This window comes from Miniopterus schreibersii, assembly GCF_964146895.1.
Source record: "Miniopterus schreibersii genome assembly, chromosome: 5".
NCBI lineage: Eukaryota > Metazoa > Chordata > Mammalia > Chiroptera > Miniopteridae > Miniopterus > Miniopterus schreibersii.
In genome coordinates this window covers 4,124,947-4,144,091 of record NC_138106.1, presented here as the reverse complement: position 1 = coordinate 4,144,091, position 19,145 = coordinate 4,124,947, and the positions used below count along the sequence as shown (strand labels likewise).

Here is a 19,145-nt window from a genome sequence, read left to right as displayed (position 1 = left end):
CCACCCTTTGCTCTGGAGAGAAACAGTATCTTGATCTTCTAAGAGTGTTCACCATACAAGTATCCTTGAAAGGACAGCTGGGAACAAAGGAGGGCAGTTCTTCTGCTCTTAAGAAGTAAAATACATGGCCCGGCCGGGTGTGGCTCAGCGGTTGAGCGTGGACCTAGGATCCAGGCGATCGGGGTTCGATTCCCAGTCAGGGCACATGCCCAGGTTGCGGGCACGATCCCCAGTCGGGACCGTGCAGGAGGCAGCCGATCAATGACTCTCATCATTGATGTTTCTCTCTCTCTCTCTCTCTCCCCCCTCTCCTTTCCTCTCTCTCAAATCAATGAAGATATATTAAAAAAAAAGAAAAAAAAAGAAATAAAATACATGACATCCATCTTCCAAAACATCTAAATATATGGACATATATGCTGTGTTCATGGATTGGATAAGTCATTGTTGCTAAGATGTCAATCCTCCCCAAAATGCACTATTGATTCAACACAATCCCAATAAAAATCCCGAGGAAATTTTTTTGGTAGAAAGTGACAAGTTGATTCTCATATTCATATAAAACTGCAAAAGACTTAGAAACAGCCCAAATAAGTTGAAAAATAAGAACAAGTTGGAAGATTTACACTACCTGACTTTAAGATTTATTATAAAGTATGGTATTGGCATAACAATACAAAAATAGATCAGTGGAACAGACTAGAGTCCTAAAACTACACCCTTACATATGTTGTCATCTGATTTTCAACCAAGGCAATTCAGTGGAGAAAGACTTCATCAAAACAAACAGTGTTAGATCCACTAGAGAGCCATATGCAAAAAAAGAAAAGCAGCTTAGACTCATACCTCTCGCTACATACAAATGTTAACTTGAAATGGGTGATAGACTTAAATGTAAAATGCAAAACAATAAAACTAATGTAAGAAAATGCATTAAAAAAATCTTTATGACTCTGAGTTAGGCAAAGATTTCTACACCAAGCCTGGCCAGGCGTGGCTCAGCGGTTGAGCATCAACCTAGGATCCAGGCGGTCAGGGTTCGAATCCCGGTCAGGGCACATGCCCAGGTTGTGGGCTAGCCGGTCAATGACTCTCTCATCATTGATGTTTCTCTCTCTCTCCCTCTCCTTTCCTCTCTCTGAGATCAATAAAGATATGTTTTTTTAAAAATTTAAAAAAAAAAAAGATTTCTACACCAAAAACATGATTCATAAAACAGGAAGAACAATAAATTAAACTTCATTATCAAAATTTAGAACTTCTTTTCTTCAAAGATGCTCTTAAGAGAAGGAAAAGACAAGCAACAGACGGAGAAAACATTTGCAAACTACACAGAATATAAAAAAAACTCCTTAATGCTCAATAATAAGAAAAAAACCTTTTTTTTAAATGGGCAAAAGAACGGACACTTCATCAGAGAAGACATATGGATGGCAAATAAGCACATGAAAAGATGCTCAACATCATTTATTAGTCATAACAAAAATGCAAATTATGATCACAGTGAAGTACCAATACGGCCCTATTGGAAAGTCTAAAATTAAACAGAATGACCATACCACAGATGATGAGGATATGGAGCAGCCAAAAAAACTAACACACTGCTACGGGGAGAGTGAAATGGTACAACCACTTTCGAAAACTGTTGAACGGGTTCATAAAAACTAACATATACCTACTACATGACCTAGATATTCCACTCCTAGGTATCTACCCAAGAGAAATAAAAACACATGTCCATGCAAAGAAAGACTTATACAAAATGTTCATTTGAAATTTTCTTCTGAAGAAATGGCAAAATGTTCACAGCAGCTTTATTTATAATAGCTAAAATCTGGAGACAACACAAATGCCCATCAATAGCTGACTAAGTAACCAATTGTGGTATATCCGCATAAGAGAATACTATTTAGCATGGACAGATCTCCAAATAATTCTCCTGAGTGAAAGAAACTAGGCAAAAAAAGAATATGAAATGTATGAATCTATTTATGTGAAACTGTAGAAAATAGAAACCAATCAAGAGTACAGAAAGGGGGAAGTGGTTGGGAGCAGGGAGCACAAGGTACCTTTGCGGGGGATGGGTATGCTCACTGTCTTGATTGCAGTGATAATTTTACAGGTGTATATTTATGTCAGAACCTATCAGTTGTTTGCAGTAAATGTGTGCAGTTCACTGCACATCAATTACACCTGAAAACACCTATAACAAAAAATGAATATTTGCTACCAAGTAGAACTGAAGCTCAAATATAAAGATTTATCTAATTAGAAAAAATAAGTATCATCAATTATTTTGCAAACTTCAGTGAAATATGTACCTACTAAATACAGAGTGTTAAAAATTATGATGAACAGATTGCTACAAAAATGTAGGTTAATCAGTGGTGAAGAAGAGGAAGAGAAACAGTAGGGATAGCTTTTATTTCAAAGAAAACAAAAAGAACACATATACATTACCTATAACTATATATTATAGTATGTACATTATGTATGTATATAAGATCTTCAGAGTTGTAGTATCTCTCAGATTTCCTTTTCCCCACATTCCTTTAACACTAGGACTTCTCCTTTACCTGATATTCAGAGTCACAAACACCTATAGCGCTGGACTGTTCTCAGGGGAAGGGACAGGTTAATGACATCTATCAGCTGTTTCATAATTTTTCTTTGTGTCACAGAATCATAAATTAAAAGCAACACTTCAGAATCAGAACTAAACACAGCCTGGCACACACTAACTTTTCTGTCATTTGAAATCTTCTTCTGAAGAAATGGCAATACCTTGGGATGGTCTTTCCTAATTTCTAATAGGTGACAACCTCCCTCAGCCACAGAGGACAAGTATGCAAACTTTACAGGCAGACGTGCAGGTAACCCCCTCCTTACCACTCAGAAGCCACCACAGCAAAGGGATGAACCCTGGGCTCTCGCTGATGTACTTCAAGCCTTTCAAATTGATGCTCACGTTGTACAGGGACATCAGCATCAGCCTGAAATGCAAAGAGAAGGTGGTGAAGTACTGGCCCCTCCACACTGCACTTGAGCATATTTAGGGATTCCTTACATATCAGGTGTCCAACTCTAAAATCTGGACAACAGGAAGAGTAAATGGAAGGCATGAGAAATGGTATTTGTCTCTGGAGGCTACAGAAAAATGGGAGGCTACAGAAAAAGTGCCTATACCACCACCTCTTACAGCTCACAGAACCAAGAGATACAAATGCAGAGAAAACCTGACAAACCACATGTATGGAGTCATCTCTTTTTACCTATCCTGCATTTATATACAGGTAACCCTCAATTCATAAGTATACTGTACTCTGAAAGTTCAATTTCGCTGTCTAAAATTCAATCCTATCTTTTCATTCAGTAATTATCTGTGACCTCTAGGCAGCCAGGCCAGGCCGTACAAGCCTGTTTAACCCACAGTCCCCGGGATGAGGAGTGCCACAACCCAACCATTCCTACCAGCCAACCAAACAGTAAGCAGAGTTAAACAGGATTTTACAAGTGGTCTTGGGAACTGGCCTCAACTGGTAATATAGAGTCTAATGGAAATTAGAAAACTACAAGACTGGTTTCTGACAATACTGCAAAATACAGAGATCCCAAAAACCTCACATGCAAAGCAATAAAAAAAGCTACATTGCCCGGCCGGGCGTGGCTCAGCAGTTGAGCGTCGACCTAGGATCTGGGCGATTGGGGTTCGATTCCCGGTCAGGGCACATGCCCGGTTGCGGGCTTGATCAATGACTCTCTCATCATTGATGTTTCTATTTCTCTCTCCCTCTCCTTTCCTCTCTCTGAAATCAATAAGGATATATTTGGGGGAAAAAAAAGCTACATGGCCCTAGCCAGTTTTGCTCAGTGGTTAGGGCATCGGCTCTTGGCCTGAAGGGTCCTGGGTTCGATTCCAGCTAAGGGCATGTACCTCTGTTGCAGGCTCGATCACATCGATGTTTATCTCTCTCTCTCTCTCTCTCCCTCTCTCACCCCCCTCTCTGAAAAGCAATGGAAAAAATATCCTCTGGTGAGGATTTATAAAAGTAAATTAAAAAAAAGGCTACACAAATATTTCACAAACCCTTAAAAGAATGGATGAGCTTGCAAGAAATGAAGGGAAAACATTTCTGGTCAGGAACTAAGTGAAAACACAAATTTAGGGAGGCAAGTGCTGAAAAGGATGGATTTCGGAAGCACAGAGCTCGAGTATTTCAGTAGTTCATGCCGACCGACAGTCTCAGACGAACTCAAGACAGATTCCGAATACAGGCTCCTGCAGAAAGCCAGGAAGAAATTAACTTGGCATAAGTCCATACATGTTGTATGGTCTGAAAATCCACAAGCCAGTAATTTTAACACAAAGAAATCAGGGATAGGAGTTCCTTCAGCTGCCTGGTCAAAGTAAACCAACATTCTCTTAAAGGACCCTCAACCTAGTCTTCAAAGAATTCCCACAAATACAGCACTAACAAATGTGAGTTCATAACAGAAATCAAAACTGCATGAAAAACAAGGTATTATAAGTAACAGCACAAAGAACGAATGAGAGCCAGAATTTTTTTTTAAAGGCCATATACTAGAAGTATCAATTGCAGAATAAAAAACAATTATGTTTAATAGGTATAAATAATTCAAAAAGAAATTAAAAACATGACCAAGGATCTACTGAGTATTAGAAATGACCAGGCACTTCAAAAGAGAACCTAGTAGAACTTACAAAAATGAGAACTATAATAATCAAACTGTAAAACTCAAGGGCAACTGACACATGGGAAAGGAGAAATACCACACAGAAAACAGAGCTAAGAAATGGCAGCAAACAGCAAAGCTAGGAAGGAGGAAGCCCCACAAGGCCATCCCAGAACAAGGGAAGCACAAAACACAAATCCACCTGGGGCCATGGCCAGCTCCCAACTGCGCCAGCACGAGGCTGACAGCAGGAGCCCAGTGGAGAGGACAGCTGGCACCCCCAGCAACGAGGTGAGGGTTTAGCTGTTGACCACCTCAGGGGAGCCACAGTTGAGAACGGTCCAGCACTATAGGTGTTTGTGGCTCTGAATATCAGGTAAAGGAGAAGTCCTAGTGTTAAAGGAATGTGGGGAAAAGGAAATCTGAGAGATACTACAACCCTGAAGGTCTTAAATACATATGTAATGTGTATACTCTAACATATAGTTATAGGTAACATGTATGTGTTCTTTCTGTGAATGGACAGATGGTGGTACATCCAGACAATGAGATCTTATTCAGAGCTAAAAGATATGATCTATATCAAGCAAATATACAAACATATATGGAGGAACCTTAAATGCATATTACTAAGTGAAAGAAGTCAATCTGAGAAGGCTACATATTCTGTGATTCCAACTATATGACATTCTGGAAAAGGCAAAACTATAGCATGTGGAGGGGTATAGGGGTAGGGGAAATCTCTGTATCTTCCTCTCAATTTGTGAAACTAGAACTGCTCTAAAAAAAACTAAGTCTTTTTTTTTTTTTTAATCCCATCTCTGGGTCTGAGGTACCCAAGCTGCTGAAATGAGTCACCTTTGATCATGGAGGCAACAAAGAAAGCAAAACCCCCAGGAAAGACACACGTTACAGTCAAGAAATGAAGAGGCCAAAAAGAAAAAGAAGCTTACTTATAGTATAAGAAAGGTGCTGGGTCCAGGGGACTCTCAGTTAGGGGCTGGCAGTGAAGAAGAAAGCGAGCCAACGGCAGCCTATAGAAGGCAGCCAAAGACTGTAAAGTGAGAAGACCCGCTTCCTTCTGGTGCATACTGAGATCCCAAGTGGGTCTGAGGCCAGCAGTCTGTACATGGGCTCTGCTCAGTGGTCAGATGGAAGACTGCCAAGAAAGTAAGCAAATCTCTCTGAAGGCAATTCTGACCTCCCAATGCAATGAACAAGAGCTCATTAGGACACAAAGACACGAGCTCCCTGTAGTGGAACCAGAGAGGCCAGAAGAAACCCAGTCCTCACACAAAGCTTTGCCTTGGAAATTGGAGGAGGGGGTTAGATGGGCCCATAAACACTAACCTTATACAGACTACAGAAGCAAAAGAGACAATGGTTTAGTATCCAGAAGACATAAGGAACAACAGCACATCATTAAGAAAAATATAACCCAACAGCAATTGAGCAACAGACATGAACAGATAAATCACCAAAAAAAACCCTCAAATGTTTTGGGCATGAGAAAAGAGTCTCAAATCACTGGTAACCTAAATGTGAAGACGCACAGGCAGACAGATACCAGTAGATAGTGCAGAATCTTTGTAGGGACAGAATAATGAGGTGTTGAGGGTGTGAAAGCGCAGAACACTGTGAACATGTATGCTTCAGTGACCAACTTGGTAGTATCTTATAAAACTGAAAATGCGCATGTCCCACTTCTCAAATATTCCCCTTCTAGGAAAACTCCTAGGGGAAATCTCACTCAAGGTAGCAGGAGATATTTGCTGAAGATGTTTACTGCAGCATTATGTTCGCAGAGTAAAACCTAAAATAACCTAAATGGCCGTAAGTCAGGGAATAAAGTTAACCCAATGTCCCATCCTCTTTGATATAAGATACTTAAAAAGAATTAACTAGATCCATAAACAACTTGTAAAGTCTATACAAAACTATATAACTCATGTTATACAGTTACATGTATTGCTCATGCACACATATTTGTTAGTACAAACACCAAAATGGACTAAAGTCTGGTTCCAGATATGATGGAGTAAACACACCCACTCTCTGGCTTCCACTGAATGTAGCTGAAACACTGAACAGAATACATGGAGCAGCTATGAGAAGCCCTGGAAAGTAAACAGCAGCAGGCAGATTGGGAAGAAGACCAGAAGCATAAGAACCACTGAACTAGCAGTGAGTCGAACGCTCGGCCCCCAAACCCAGGAGTGGCATTGATCCCCACAGAGAAGGGTACCCAAAGACTCTAGTTCAGACTAGAGGAGTAGAAAAGGGGTCTCCTGGCAGTGACCATGCTGGCAGTGGGGGCCCCTGGGCAACTCAAACTCCCTGGGAGGGAAATCTTCCTCACCACGGGAAGGACTGTGATCCTCTGAGCTCCTGCTGCTTGGCCCTGGGCATGAGCACAGCTGCAGAAACATATGACACAGCAGGGCATACAAAACCCCAGCAATCCAGGTAAAGGACTGAAAAGGGAGCCCTGGGGAACCAACAAGTACCAGGGACATCGTGAAGAGTTAAAGCATAGGAAAGTGACCACACAAGATTGTTATTAACTCCTCGCCTCACCCAAACTATGCATGCATTGATCTGATCATAAACAGCACATCCAACATTCTGAGAAGTCAAATGTAAACTGTTATCCAGGTCTTACACTGGCCACAGTTGGTACACACAAGAATCAGACCCAATAGCATTGCAAAGGCTTTTTGAAAATGGAACTGACATTGAAACCACAACACAGAAAAGGCTGGTCAGAACTTGCAACCTGAACTCAAGCAGGTTGACTGCCTGCTAAAAAAAAAAAAAATCAACATTTTCCATAGGATTCCATAAGACCCAGGTTCTCAAAACACAATATTCAAATGTCCAGGAAGCAACCCAAAATTACTCAACATAAAGAAACAGGAAAAATACCAACACATGTGGGAAAAGACAACCAAGAGACATCAAGGCCAAGATGACACAGATATTGGAAATATCTGACAAAGACTGTAAAGAGGCTGTTATAAAAACTACTCCAAGAAAAGCGAACACTCGAAATGAATAGCGCGGTGGGCAGAATCTTACAATGGCCCATGATTTCCTGCTCTAATCCCTGGCACTGTGCACAGACTATCACACTCTGGTAAATTACATGACAGAGCAGCTCTGGATATGCTTAAATTACTAACCTGCTGACTCTGAATTAATCAAAGGGCGTCTATCCAGTTATGCCTAATCTAAACCCATCAAAATCTAAGAAGGATTCAGTGAGCTACTGTGACTTGAAGGTAAGGTGGGGTCATGTGCTAAGGAATTCAGTCAGCTCTGGAAGCTGAAAGTGGCCCCCACCTGACAGCCAGCAAGGAAACAAGGACCTCAGTCCTACAAAGGCAAAAAACTGGATCCCACCAGCAATCTGAATGCACCTGGAAGCATTCTGGCCCTGAGCCTCTAGAACAAAGCCCAGCCCTGGACAATGCCTTGATTTTGGCCCTGTGAGACCCTGACTGGAGACCCAGTCAAGTCCACTCAGACTTCTGACCTACAGAACTGTAAAGGAGATGTTGTTTCAGCCACTAAGTTGGCAGTATTTTGTTACACAACAATAGTAAATGAATACTGATTTTGGTAGCTGGAGGTAAAGTGCTTCCATAACAATTACTTATTTAAGTTCATTTTGAGGTCACTATTATAACCCTCAAGTATCACATGATAGCATTTGGGACTCACTGATTACTCTGACAACATTCCCTTTTATATTATTTTTCTGAAACAGCATTGAATAGACAGCAACCCTGAATTCTCCAGGCAATTTGTTCCTTCTGTATTTTTAGAAATATTGCCAAATTAATTGCGTTTATCTGAAAAAGAGGCCCAACCAACCAGCAAATTCTGACTAATTTGTAAATAAACATTAACTTTTTAATACTGTACACCGTACACTTTGAGTTTGGTGCACTGTCCTGGCTTCAAGTCTCCCAGAAGCTGTAGTATGGTGTCCAAGAGCACCCGGCTGGAGTTAACCAGGAATTCACGACCGCACGCTATGGCAGCAACATCTGCAACAGAAAGACAAAACCAAGTTCAAACTCTCTATAACGTCAACTCTAGAAAAGTTTGTCCATGACAGAGTATTCGTTGCTGTTTTTCTCCTAACACACCTAACGAAAACAAAACAGCCCGAGAGGCATAAAAAAATGGTGTTGTCCACAGTGCTGACAGTCCAGAAAGAAGAACTGACAACCACAACAGTTACTCAGACAGTGAGTAACGTGCTTCGTGATTAGCAAACACCTCAACAGTGGAACAGAGCACTGGAATCTCAGTATGACTGCAGCTGGCCACAGAACAGCAAGTGGACACCATGCTCCAGAACCCTGGGTTGACAGCTCTGGGCAGTCAGGCTCCACACAGAAGCTGAGGCTGATTACTTTATGTGGGACCAAGGACACTAAAATCCACTTTCAATCCTGGGAGTGAAACCCTAATGACTTTGAACCACAACGCCAAAACCAAATCATGAGGTCAAAGAGAGGAGGAAAACTAATTCTGAAAAAAACCTTTTTTCAAACTTTTATATCCTATTGTGGATCAGCACCTATCATGTTTCTTCATGCCTAAGGCCCTGCAGACACCAGACCAAGTGACTCCATGGCTCCCAATGAATACCCCTGCAGCTGATACTGGCTCTTCAACATTCCCCAAACCCCTGGGAGGGCAGATCAACAATCCAAGTATGTGTATGTGCCTGCTGGTGATATTTTTCTTAGCTAAGTCAAACAAGAAATTGTGATTCAAAGTGACCAAAGTTCCTAAATGAAGAGCAGGGAAGCAGCACCCGTTCTCTGACTTGAACGGCAAACTCCCAAGTTATCACAGCTAAGTGTGGCGTCTGATACAGGATTCTGATAGACACCTTTACCAGTTCCAGGATGTTTTCTTCTGTTTTCACTCTGCTCAGAATTATCAAGAATCAAGGATGGACTTTATGGATTACTTGCTCTTTGACAACTGTTCTCAATGGCAGAATATAAAGCTCCATTATGCTACTACATCAGCCTCAGGGAACGAAGCCCTGGATATTCCTACTGACGTTCGCTCCTGACTGAGGAGGATCGCGAGGCAGAAGGCCCCCAACCCTAACCGACCCCCACTTCTGCTTATCTTTCCAGGAGTGTTCGCCTCGTAAGCTGGTGCTGTGTCACCTGGTACGTAATTCACGGCAGCTATGACTTTACTGAAGACAGGACCCTTCACTGACAGGACTCTTCTCCGTTCAATGAATCGAACCTGACAACTGTATTTTCTAGCACAAGACACTCTCTGGTTCTAATAAAAAATATTTGGAGGGGAAATGAAGCTCTAAGCATTTGGCATCATAAACTCATAAAAAGTCATCTTAAAATAGTTTTTCAGGGGAAAACACTCTTCATGTAACTAGAGTTAACCACATACTGGAACCCCGCAGGAAAACACACGCTCTAGCTATGAACTTTGGTAGCTAGTTTGCAGAAATGACTTTCCAACCATGCCTCCAATGAAGACCCCTGGGCTGTCCCTGCCCTGTGACTCAGGTGTAATGAGCAGAATGCAGCGGAACCGATGCTGCGTGACTTTCAAGGCAAGGTAGGAAGGAGCCTGACGGCTTCCACCCTGGTCTCTTGCCACTTGACCTAGGATCCCTGAGTCACCAGGAAAGAACCCTGAAGCTGAGGTGATGCAGAGACCACAGAAAGAGCACACAGTGGAGAAACCCTGGGACTATATGAGGAGGGAGAGACAGATACCCTCTTGCCCCAGTTGTTCTGTCCCTCCGTAATATAAGTCACCCCACCCAAGGCCCTGGATATTGCAGAGCAGCAGCAAGCCAGCCCTGCCCACCCTAAGCAAACTCCAGATTCGTAATCAAAATAAATGAGGCTGCTGTTTAAAGGCTGGAAGTTTGGGGGTGGTCTGTTCCACAGTCATAGATAACAGGAACATCACTAAGACATCACTGAAGAAAAATATCAGAGCAAGGGCTCACTGTATCACAGCCCACAACACCCCACAAAGTACAACCAATGGACTGGTAAATGAAGTCCCACATCATGTATCTGGATTATAACAGCAAATGGCAATACTGCATTCATGGAATATCAATGACTAAACAACAAACTAGGAAATAAAATAAATGTGAAGAAATTCCTACATGGATAGCTCCAGTATTTGTCCATCTGTCTGGGATGCTTATGTGTCAACTCTAGGACTACAAAGGATGGCCAGTGTATTTTCTGTTAAAATGTACTTATTTTTTCTAGGTTCATTTTTCATTAAAATTATTTCTAAAAATTACCACAGTAAGTATATAATTTAAGCAATGAGTCTGGTGTCAATTATGTGTGCTGATAAAAATATAGAGTTGAGATGTATTATGTCTGATACTTTTGCTTTAGGTTGTGATAATTTTGTCTAATTTTCAGCAGTAGAAATAATAACAGGGTACTAACATAATGATACATCAATGGAAGAACAGAGAGTCCAGAAGCAAATCCTCACATTTATAATCAACTGATCTTCAACAAGGGTGTCAAGACAACTGAATGGAGAAAAGATAAGAGAATAATATTTTCAACAAATAGTGCTGGGACAACTGAATATCCACATACAAAGAAATAGATGGACCCCTAAACCCCACACCACATACAAAAACTAACTCAAAATGGATCAAAGACCTAAATGTAAGGGATAAAACTATAAAACTTTAGGAAAAAATATAAAAGTAAATCATGATGTTGGATTAAACAATAGTTTCTTAGATATTACACCAAAAACAAAAGGAACTAAAGAAAAAATATACTGGATATCATCAAAATTTAAAACTTTTGTGCTTCAATGTATGCTATCAAGAAAGTGAAAAGACAGGTGAAAGAAGAAGAGAAGACTTTTGCAGATCATGTATCTGATAAGGGACTGGTATCTAGATTATATACAAAGGACTCTTACAACTCAATAATAAGACAAATAATTTTAAAATGGACAAAGGACTTGAATATACATTTCTCCAAAGAAGATATATAAATGGCCAATAAGCACACACAAAAATGCCATAATTAGTCATCAATTACCAAATATATACTATTTATGCAAACAAAAACCAAGATGAGATGCCACTTCACACCCACTAGGATGGATATAATAGAAAAGACAATTAAAAGGTGTTGCCAAGGAGATGGAGGGGAATGACAGGGTTGGGGAATGACAGCTAAGGTTAGGAGGGTTTGGGGGGAGATGATGAAAATGTTTAAAATTGATTGTGGGGATGAACAACTGTGTAAGTATGCTAAAGCCATTGAATTATATACTTTAAATTGGTGAACTGTATGCTCTATTATATCTCAATAAAACTGTTAGTAAGTTAATAACTAAACTAATAATAGGGTTTCAATTTCCATGTCTAATGGATAACTTAGTTGCTACTGCTCATCCTGAACCTGTTTTCTATAAACCTCTTATCTGCAACACTAACACTGCACCATATATTTTTTAAAGAAACATAAGCAAGTTTCCTCTGATATTAATATTGTGACTGTTTTGTTGTTTGGTTTTTGTTTCTTTGCGTTTGCTGTGGTAGTTTCTCAATTTAACTATTCAGCTGTCAAATATACACTATTTGTGGACCACCCCCCCTTTACAGTTGGAGGGAACGCCCAGTCCCACTGAGAAGTGGTTCCTAGAATTCAGTTTCTCTTCTACTTTGGGTGATATGGCTTCTGCAGTGAGAAGTCAGATTAGAGAGCAGCATCCTGTAACCTGAGGGCTAGCTGAGGGAGATGAGCCTACTGCCCTTCTCTGATTGCCGCTATTAGTCCACACTGTCCAAGTGACTCCTGGGACATGTGCCCATATCGCTTATAATCTGCAGGTGCCTTCGCCTGCAAAATCTGCCTCTACCAGGTTAGATGAGTTTCCACTGTGGAGTGAGCACTGTTAGGAAGCCCAGTCATAGAAAAATCAATGGCCAGACATGGTGACACTGTTTCACTTCCACCCAAATGCTATCACCTGCTGATCCACCATGAAGAAAACAGCTCCAAGCAAAAGTCCCCAGCTTACCTATAGCTCATGCAAAAGGATAGTTCCTGTACTTTCAGCTTGTTCAGAATTTCTGCCTTAGCACTCACTCTATTGCACTCACTCTACTGCAATCTCGGGAAACAAAGACTCCCAGGGTCTTTCATTCCTCCCAGCCTGTAACTGTTACTCTGGGACCATTATCAGAAAGACTTCCTCCTCCTCTGGCACACAACCCCTGCAAAGTTTAATGGATAGAGGTTTATTTTGCAAATGGAACTGAAAATAAAAGGCTCTACAAAAGAGTAATTTTTATGTCCCAGAAAATTCTAAATACAAATTATAGCCAATCTGAATATTAATTTGCCCATACTATGTATGACTCAAGAAATAACCAAAAATTAACCATGGTCCCAGAATCCCTAAGGGAAAAGATTCTATGGACAGAGTCAAATAATTAAAGCAAAAGCCAAAGAGTCCAGATGATTCTCCTAAATCTTTACCCAAACTTCTTCAATATTCTCTAAGCTAAAACACAGGAAGCTGTAGGCCAACTGTGACCAATTTAGTAGAAAAAGGACCAATAATTCCTTGTACCAGTCCCTGCAATCACCTGACATTAGCTGTTAGAGGATATGGAACTTGTCCAAGATCTGTAAACAAGTAACAAATAATTAATCCATTTTTCTGCAGTGTCCAACACAAACATCATCCTCTCTTCATCCCACCTGAAGCCAAAGCCAAATTCCTCACAGGAACAGATTAAGGCTCAGATGTCTTTAGTGTCCCATTCTGTAGGGTTCACCAATTCACTTGCCTTCACCTAGAAAAGTCAACAATTCACCCAGAAAGTTATGTCCCCAGGGATTCACTGAAGTTCCATCCTACTCCTCTCAAGCTTTACTCCCAGATCTTAAGAACGCATGGAGCCTCGTGGGGTCCTTCTGGCCCAATATATACATAACCTCCTCTTATGTTCCATTAATCCGGAAAACTCTAAGGCTGATTATGCTTACTCCTCACCATGCTAAAAAGGACCATGAGCTTCTAAGTTAACACTCCAGTTCATTATCTAGGCCACAATGTCAACTGAAGGAAGGGCAGCATCTAAGGAAAGATTACAAATTATCCAAAATTATCCAAGACCAATCACTGAAAGACAGTTAAGAGAATTTCTGTGATTAACTGAGGCCTCAATTCCCACCCTGTCTTCTTTCCCAAGATCACACTTCTTCCTTGTGTTAGTGGGAATATGTGGAGGAAGGGAACAGGTGGTAGAAGCATTGAGGAGCCAGGAGAAGTGACAATCATGGACACGAGGGTAGTCTATTGACTTTGTGGAACGATTACATCCATGAAAGATAAGCTGGATCCAGTCCTGCTCATACATTATCAACAGTCAAAAAGTAATTTTTATTCTGAAATCATTATCTAATATTGTTTGAATAAACAGACCCAGAATAAAGAGGCAAGCAATGTAATTATGACTTTCAAGTAATCAAAACACAGGAGCAGCAGTTAGAAAAATCAGTTTTCCACGTGCAAGGTAAGCAAGTTAATCTTCCCAGGACTGTGATAATAATTTGCCATCTTCTTTTACATTCTTCATTTTTCCCCTTATACAAATTACTGAAAACAATCACTTCCTTATGTTGAAGAGCAGCTTGGTTTATAATGTGCTATCACCTCCGCAGTTCAGCAGAATATTCACAACAGTGTAAGATCATTAGAGCAGGAGTTACTGTTCCACTTTGCAGATGAGGAGCAGAAATCTGGAGAATTTTCATGCTGGGAAGTGGATTAGTTGTGCCTGAACATCCAGATCCTTCACTATACTAACCTATTACTAAGGACAGTGACTGTGGATGAGTAAGAAATCTAACAACTTCAATGTTTAAACAAACCTTGACTTTCAGTTTTTGTGTAGGATACAGCAAACTGGAAAGAGCTACACCTTGATTCTGTAAAAGGTGGGGGCAGTAATTTGTAAAATCACGACTTCCCTTCAACACATCAGAGAGCTAAGGTCAAAGATCAACCAACTAACCTGAGAAATAAAAAAAGGCAGAGGCTCCATGAAGAGATGTGAAGCAGGCACTTGCTTACCTGGGGCAGACGCTGGATACCAGATAAGCCAGCAAGAAAAATCCAGCTGAGAGTTTTAAGGAAGTGCCAGGTCAGCAGCTGCCTGGGGCTGATGGAAGACAGAGTGGTCAACAACAGAAGGAAGAGATGGGAGATAGGGAGGCGGTTCCAGGAGGTAATGGGGCTATTTCACATCCTAACTGTGGTGGTTACATGACTATATGAATTTGCCAAAACTCAGGAACTGCAAAAAGGCAAGAGGAAAAAGTGTAAAGGATAAGTTTATTGTATGTAAATTTTTTAAAAGAATCCATGTTTTAGAAGGCAGGGATCCATGGGGCAGGGATCTCTGCTGTACTGCCTACTCCCCAAGGAATAGTGTCTTAGTATTTGAGATGCATAAGCCCCCAAGGCTTCTGCAAAACAGCACTTTAATAAAACCACCACAGTAATACTCCCAGTAAAATTCATCAGTGTGGAAGCAAAAAAACATGTAAGTGTCTACTGTACAAACTCTGTGAGGCTTCCTGTGTGAGTCACTCCAAGCAGGGAAAAACAAAGCCAAGTGAGCTCATATGCTGGGCAACAGGCTGGCTCTGCCCACTGGCCAACTGCCTCACCACTACACACCAGCTGGCAATTCAAACAGCTCAAACACACAACTCAGCAGAATGACAAATCACATATGCCATGGACCTTTGGTGTCACTTGCAAATAAAAAAATCTAGTCATCAAATTTACAAATGTCTTCTGTTAAACAAAAAAAATCCCACACAAAACCTTAAAACAATTTTAAAAGATACAGCAATGCTAGCCTCTTCCAGCAGAGGTGCGAGGGTGAGAGTGCGTGATGTCTGTGGTCCTGCAGAGGATGAGGGTGCTGGGTAAACGAGGACTGGCCTACAGACCATGAGCCTCAACATCTCCCCAGAAGGAGCATGAGGAATCATGAAGGGACAACGTCTACACAAGACCTGCCTCATCAGTATTTCAGTAGGTGAAGGATATTGCAGAGAGGAAGAATAAAATGTCCTCGCTCCTTAACGGCAAAGAATTCCCCTAAGATACACAGCAGAGATGAAGAGTAACGTAAAAAATAAGTCCCAGCAATCTATTCACAACTGTTAAACTGACTCCAGAGCAGAGCGCCTCGGTCCTCACTAGTCCACACGCTGAGAGATCGGCTATTGTTGGCTTTCTCCTTCACAGCAATTTTGCCACAGAATTCTGTCATAACTATACTACAATCTTGGGGACAAACTTACTAAAGAGACAGTTTAGGTTTTGGAGTTCCTTAATTACTGTACCACAACAATAGCAATAGTTTAGGCTTTTACTTTACTAAACATTAATAAAGTGAGAATGACTCCAAATAACAAGCAGCTCAACGTACAGTTTTGTTCTGACTTCTGTAGACACACAGACTGAGCATGCAGTGTCATCCATGCTTCCTAAGACCAGTCATGCTTACTCAACAATTCTGTACTTACCGGAATGACCTGCATGATGCGTCACAATTCACACACCTGGTATCTATCCCAGGTCACTGAGCCAGAGTCTCCAGGGTGAAAACAACATGGCGCTTGAAAAAGTTCCTGAGAGATGTTTATGTTCACATCCTTGACTGTAATCATTGCTCGAGGACACACTTAAAATAGTCACTACACTTAAAAGAATTACTTACTTGTCACAATTCCAGCCAAAGCAAAAACAAACTGATTTTCATCAGAATCGAGTTCCTTGACATCCCCATCCAGTGACTTCACAAAACTCTCCATTGTCTGACCGGTGATGTTGAAAAACTTCAAAGCTTTATCCTGAAAGTTTGGAAATGAGAATATCACACCCTTTCACAAACACCAGTATGAAAACATTTTAAAAGTGCAGGATACACAAGAAAGATCTTGGTGTTAATCACAGAGGCAATGTTTTAAAATCTATTCCTCATTAAAACTTTCTATTAAAAAGATGAGGGAAAAAGGCTTGACTTTACTATACAATAGAATTATTCGTAGAAAAATTACCCTGAAGACTAATGCAGAGAGTAAAATAAAAAAACATATGGGAAACAGCTCAAAAATTACACAATGACGGAAGTACTGGGATGAATTCACCCAAAAGTATTCTAGAAAAATATGTCCTGTTTGTTCTACACATGAAATCAGAGGTTTCCAAACCTTTGGCAAAACGGCTTTCCAAATAAAATCTTAACTGAAATCTCAACATGGAAAAAAGATGAAGACGGTGAATAGGCTTATCTGGCAGTTCGTGACTTGACAAAAGTATTCAAAGTTTGCACAGCCTTTGCAGCACTTCTCTGAGGAATCGTTTGAAAGCCAGGGCATGAGGGAGCTCCGAGGATGACATGAATGTTCTAAGACTGCACTGTGGGGACGTTGCACAACTCTGGAAATCAGCTAAACTCCATTGAGTGGTATACTTACAGATGGGTGAACTTTATGGTATATAAATTATATCTCAATAAAACTCAGTAAACTTTTAAAAATATATTTACTCACTCCCCTGAAAGTCAAACACAACTTTAATTTTTATAAATGATGAGTAATTCATTACTGGCCTCCTACTAAACACCCCCTTCCTGACTTTTATTTCCATTCACGACACTCCATTCTCCCAGGGTCACACCTGTCTTCCTTGGTTCCTTTCATTCTGTCAGCTGTGGAGTACACACCATCACCACACCAGCCTCAGTACAGGCTCTTCTTCCCTTCCACCTCCCTACAGAGAGCAGCTCACTCCCACCTGAGCCATTGAAACTCTAATTTGTCTTCCTGTCCTGTCTACAGACCTCAACTCCCTCCCCAACCCACCCTCACTTTGTCAGGTTAACCTTCCCCAAACTCTCCTCTTGACCCATCCTCTTTTATTCAGCACTCAGGAATACAGTCCTCCCGCCTCCTGGACTGCATTATCAACCTGCATTGATGGTCTTCCCAAATCACACTCCACCCGACCTTGTAAGCCTTCTCCTCCCACAACTTTACCACGCAACCCTCCGCTGTGTCAACCAAGCCACGCACTGTCCCTAAACAAACTTCAGACTTTGCCCTATGACTTTGATACGCTGCTTCTCTCCTCGTAAGCCAACCTCCCCATTCTCTACCAATACTGCCTGTTCAAGTTAATCAAGGCCAATCTCAAATCTCTCTTCCTCTGTGGTTCCTTGATGCATGTGCTATTAACATGTATATTTTAAATCACATATAACATTCAACAGATTAAAATTACATCACCCAATGGATAACATATGTAAAAGCACTTTAAATTTTGTTAAACGTATACAAATGCCAAGTAATAATACTGAAGTGGTACTATCGCCACAAACACCATACAGCTTCTGGGATCTTACTACATTCATTTTACATACCCCCAGAGCACCAGGTTACAGAGGACCCACACAGCTGGCATTCCAAAACTATTTGATGAATGAAAGAAAGAAATGGATGGAGTCTGTAAGCCTAAAAGACATGCTGTACCCTCCCGGTCACATAAGCACTCATCAGCAAAGTCCAGCTGGTCATTCTTACTCCTCCCAGAATGGCTTTGACGACCTCCTCACTGCTGGAGACGCTCCAGAGCAAGGTGCAGGCTGCTGCCCCCATCTCTGTACAATACTCCGCCTGCTGTAGGAGTTGCTGCTTCGCTTCATTCAGCTCCTGACGAAGAGCCAGTTTCTCCTAAAATCAAAATGAAATCAGAAAAATGAATAGCATGCAACTTCAAAATATCTCATGTTTTCTCTTTTGAAGATATTTTAAAGGGAAGAAATACACACAGAATTATAGAAAACAGTTGATAAATGAAAACTAGTCCTTAGAGAGCCATAATCCATAATTTAAAAATAAACTTCAGAGGCAAAATTAACACTCTTAGAAAAGAATATCCTATTGCATTAGAGTTTAGAAATACTGTCAAAGTCAAGAAGCTTTTTCTCTACGGGAGAAAAGGGAGCACTGGGGCCACAAATTCATCTTTTTTAAGTCAGATGAAAACATCAGGCATCTCAGGTCCCAAGTGGCTATGCCCAGGTCCAGTACCAAATGGGACACCTGAACAAAGTGACAAACTCACACAGCAGTCCACACACAGAGCAACATTGTATTAAAGGAGCCTGCTGCCTCCAAATGGCTCACTCCATTGTAAACACACCACAGGACACAGCTAAGATCAGGTAGGAAAGATGGGCATAGAGGAGGGAGAGGAGTGCGAAGGAAGGGCCTCCTGGGCGTGCACTGGCACAGCAAGGTAAGTGCCAGTATAACAGGAAAATGAAGGCTAGGGAAGATTTCTCACCCTCC

At 41.1% G+C, this 19,145-nt stretch overlaps 1 protein-coding gene across 1 annotated transcript in view; it reads right to left on the bottom strand.

Moving 5' to 3' along the window:
* HSF2BP (heat shock transcription factor 2 binding protein) overlaps positions 1-19,145 on the bottom strand; it is a 64,316-nt gene that overhangs the window by 31,498 nt on the left and 13,673 nt on the right. The window contains exons 4-7 of the mRNA XM_081138040.1: positions 18,375-18,524; positions 16,511-16,643; positions 8,630-8,747; positions 2,890-2,993 (exon numbers count right to left, since the gene is read on the bottom strand). Of these exons, the coding sequence (XP_080994166.1) occupies positions 2,890-2,993; positions 8,630-8,747; positions 16,511-16,643; positions 18,375-18,524 (505 nt within the window). The remainder of the gene's footprint in view (positions 1-2,889; positions 2,994-8,629; positions 8,748-16,510; positions 16,644-18,374; positions 18,525-19,145) is intronic.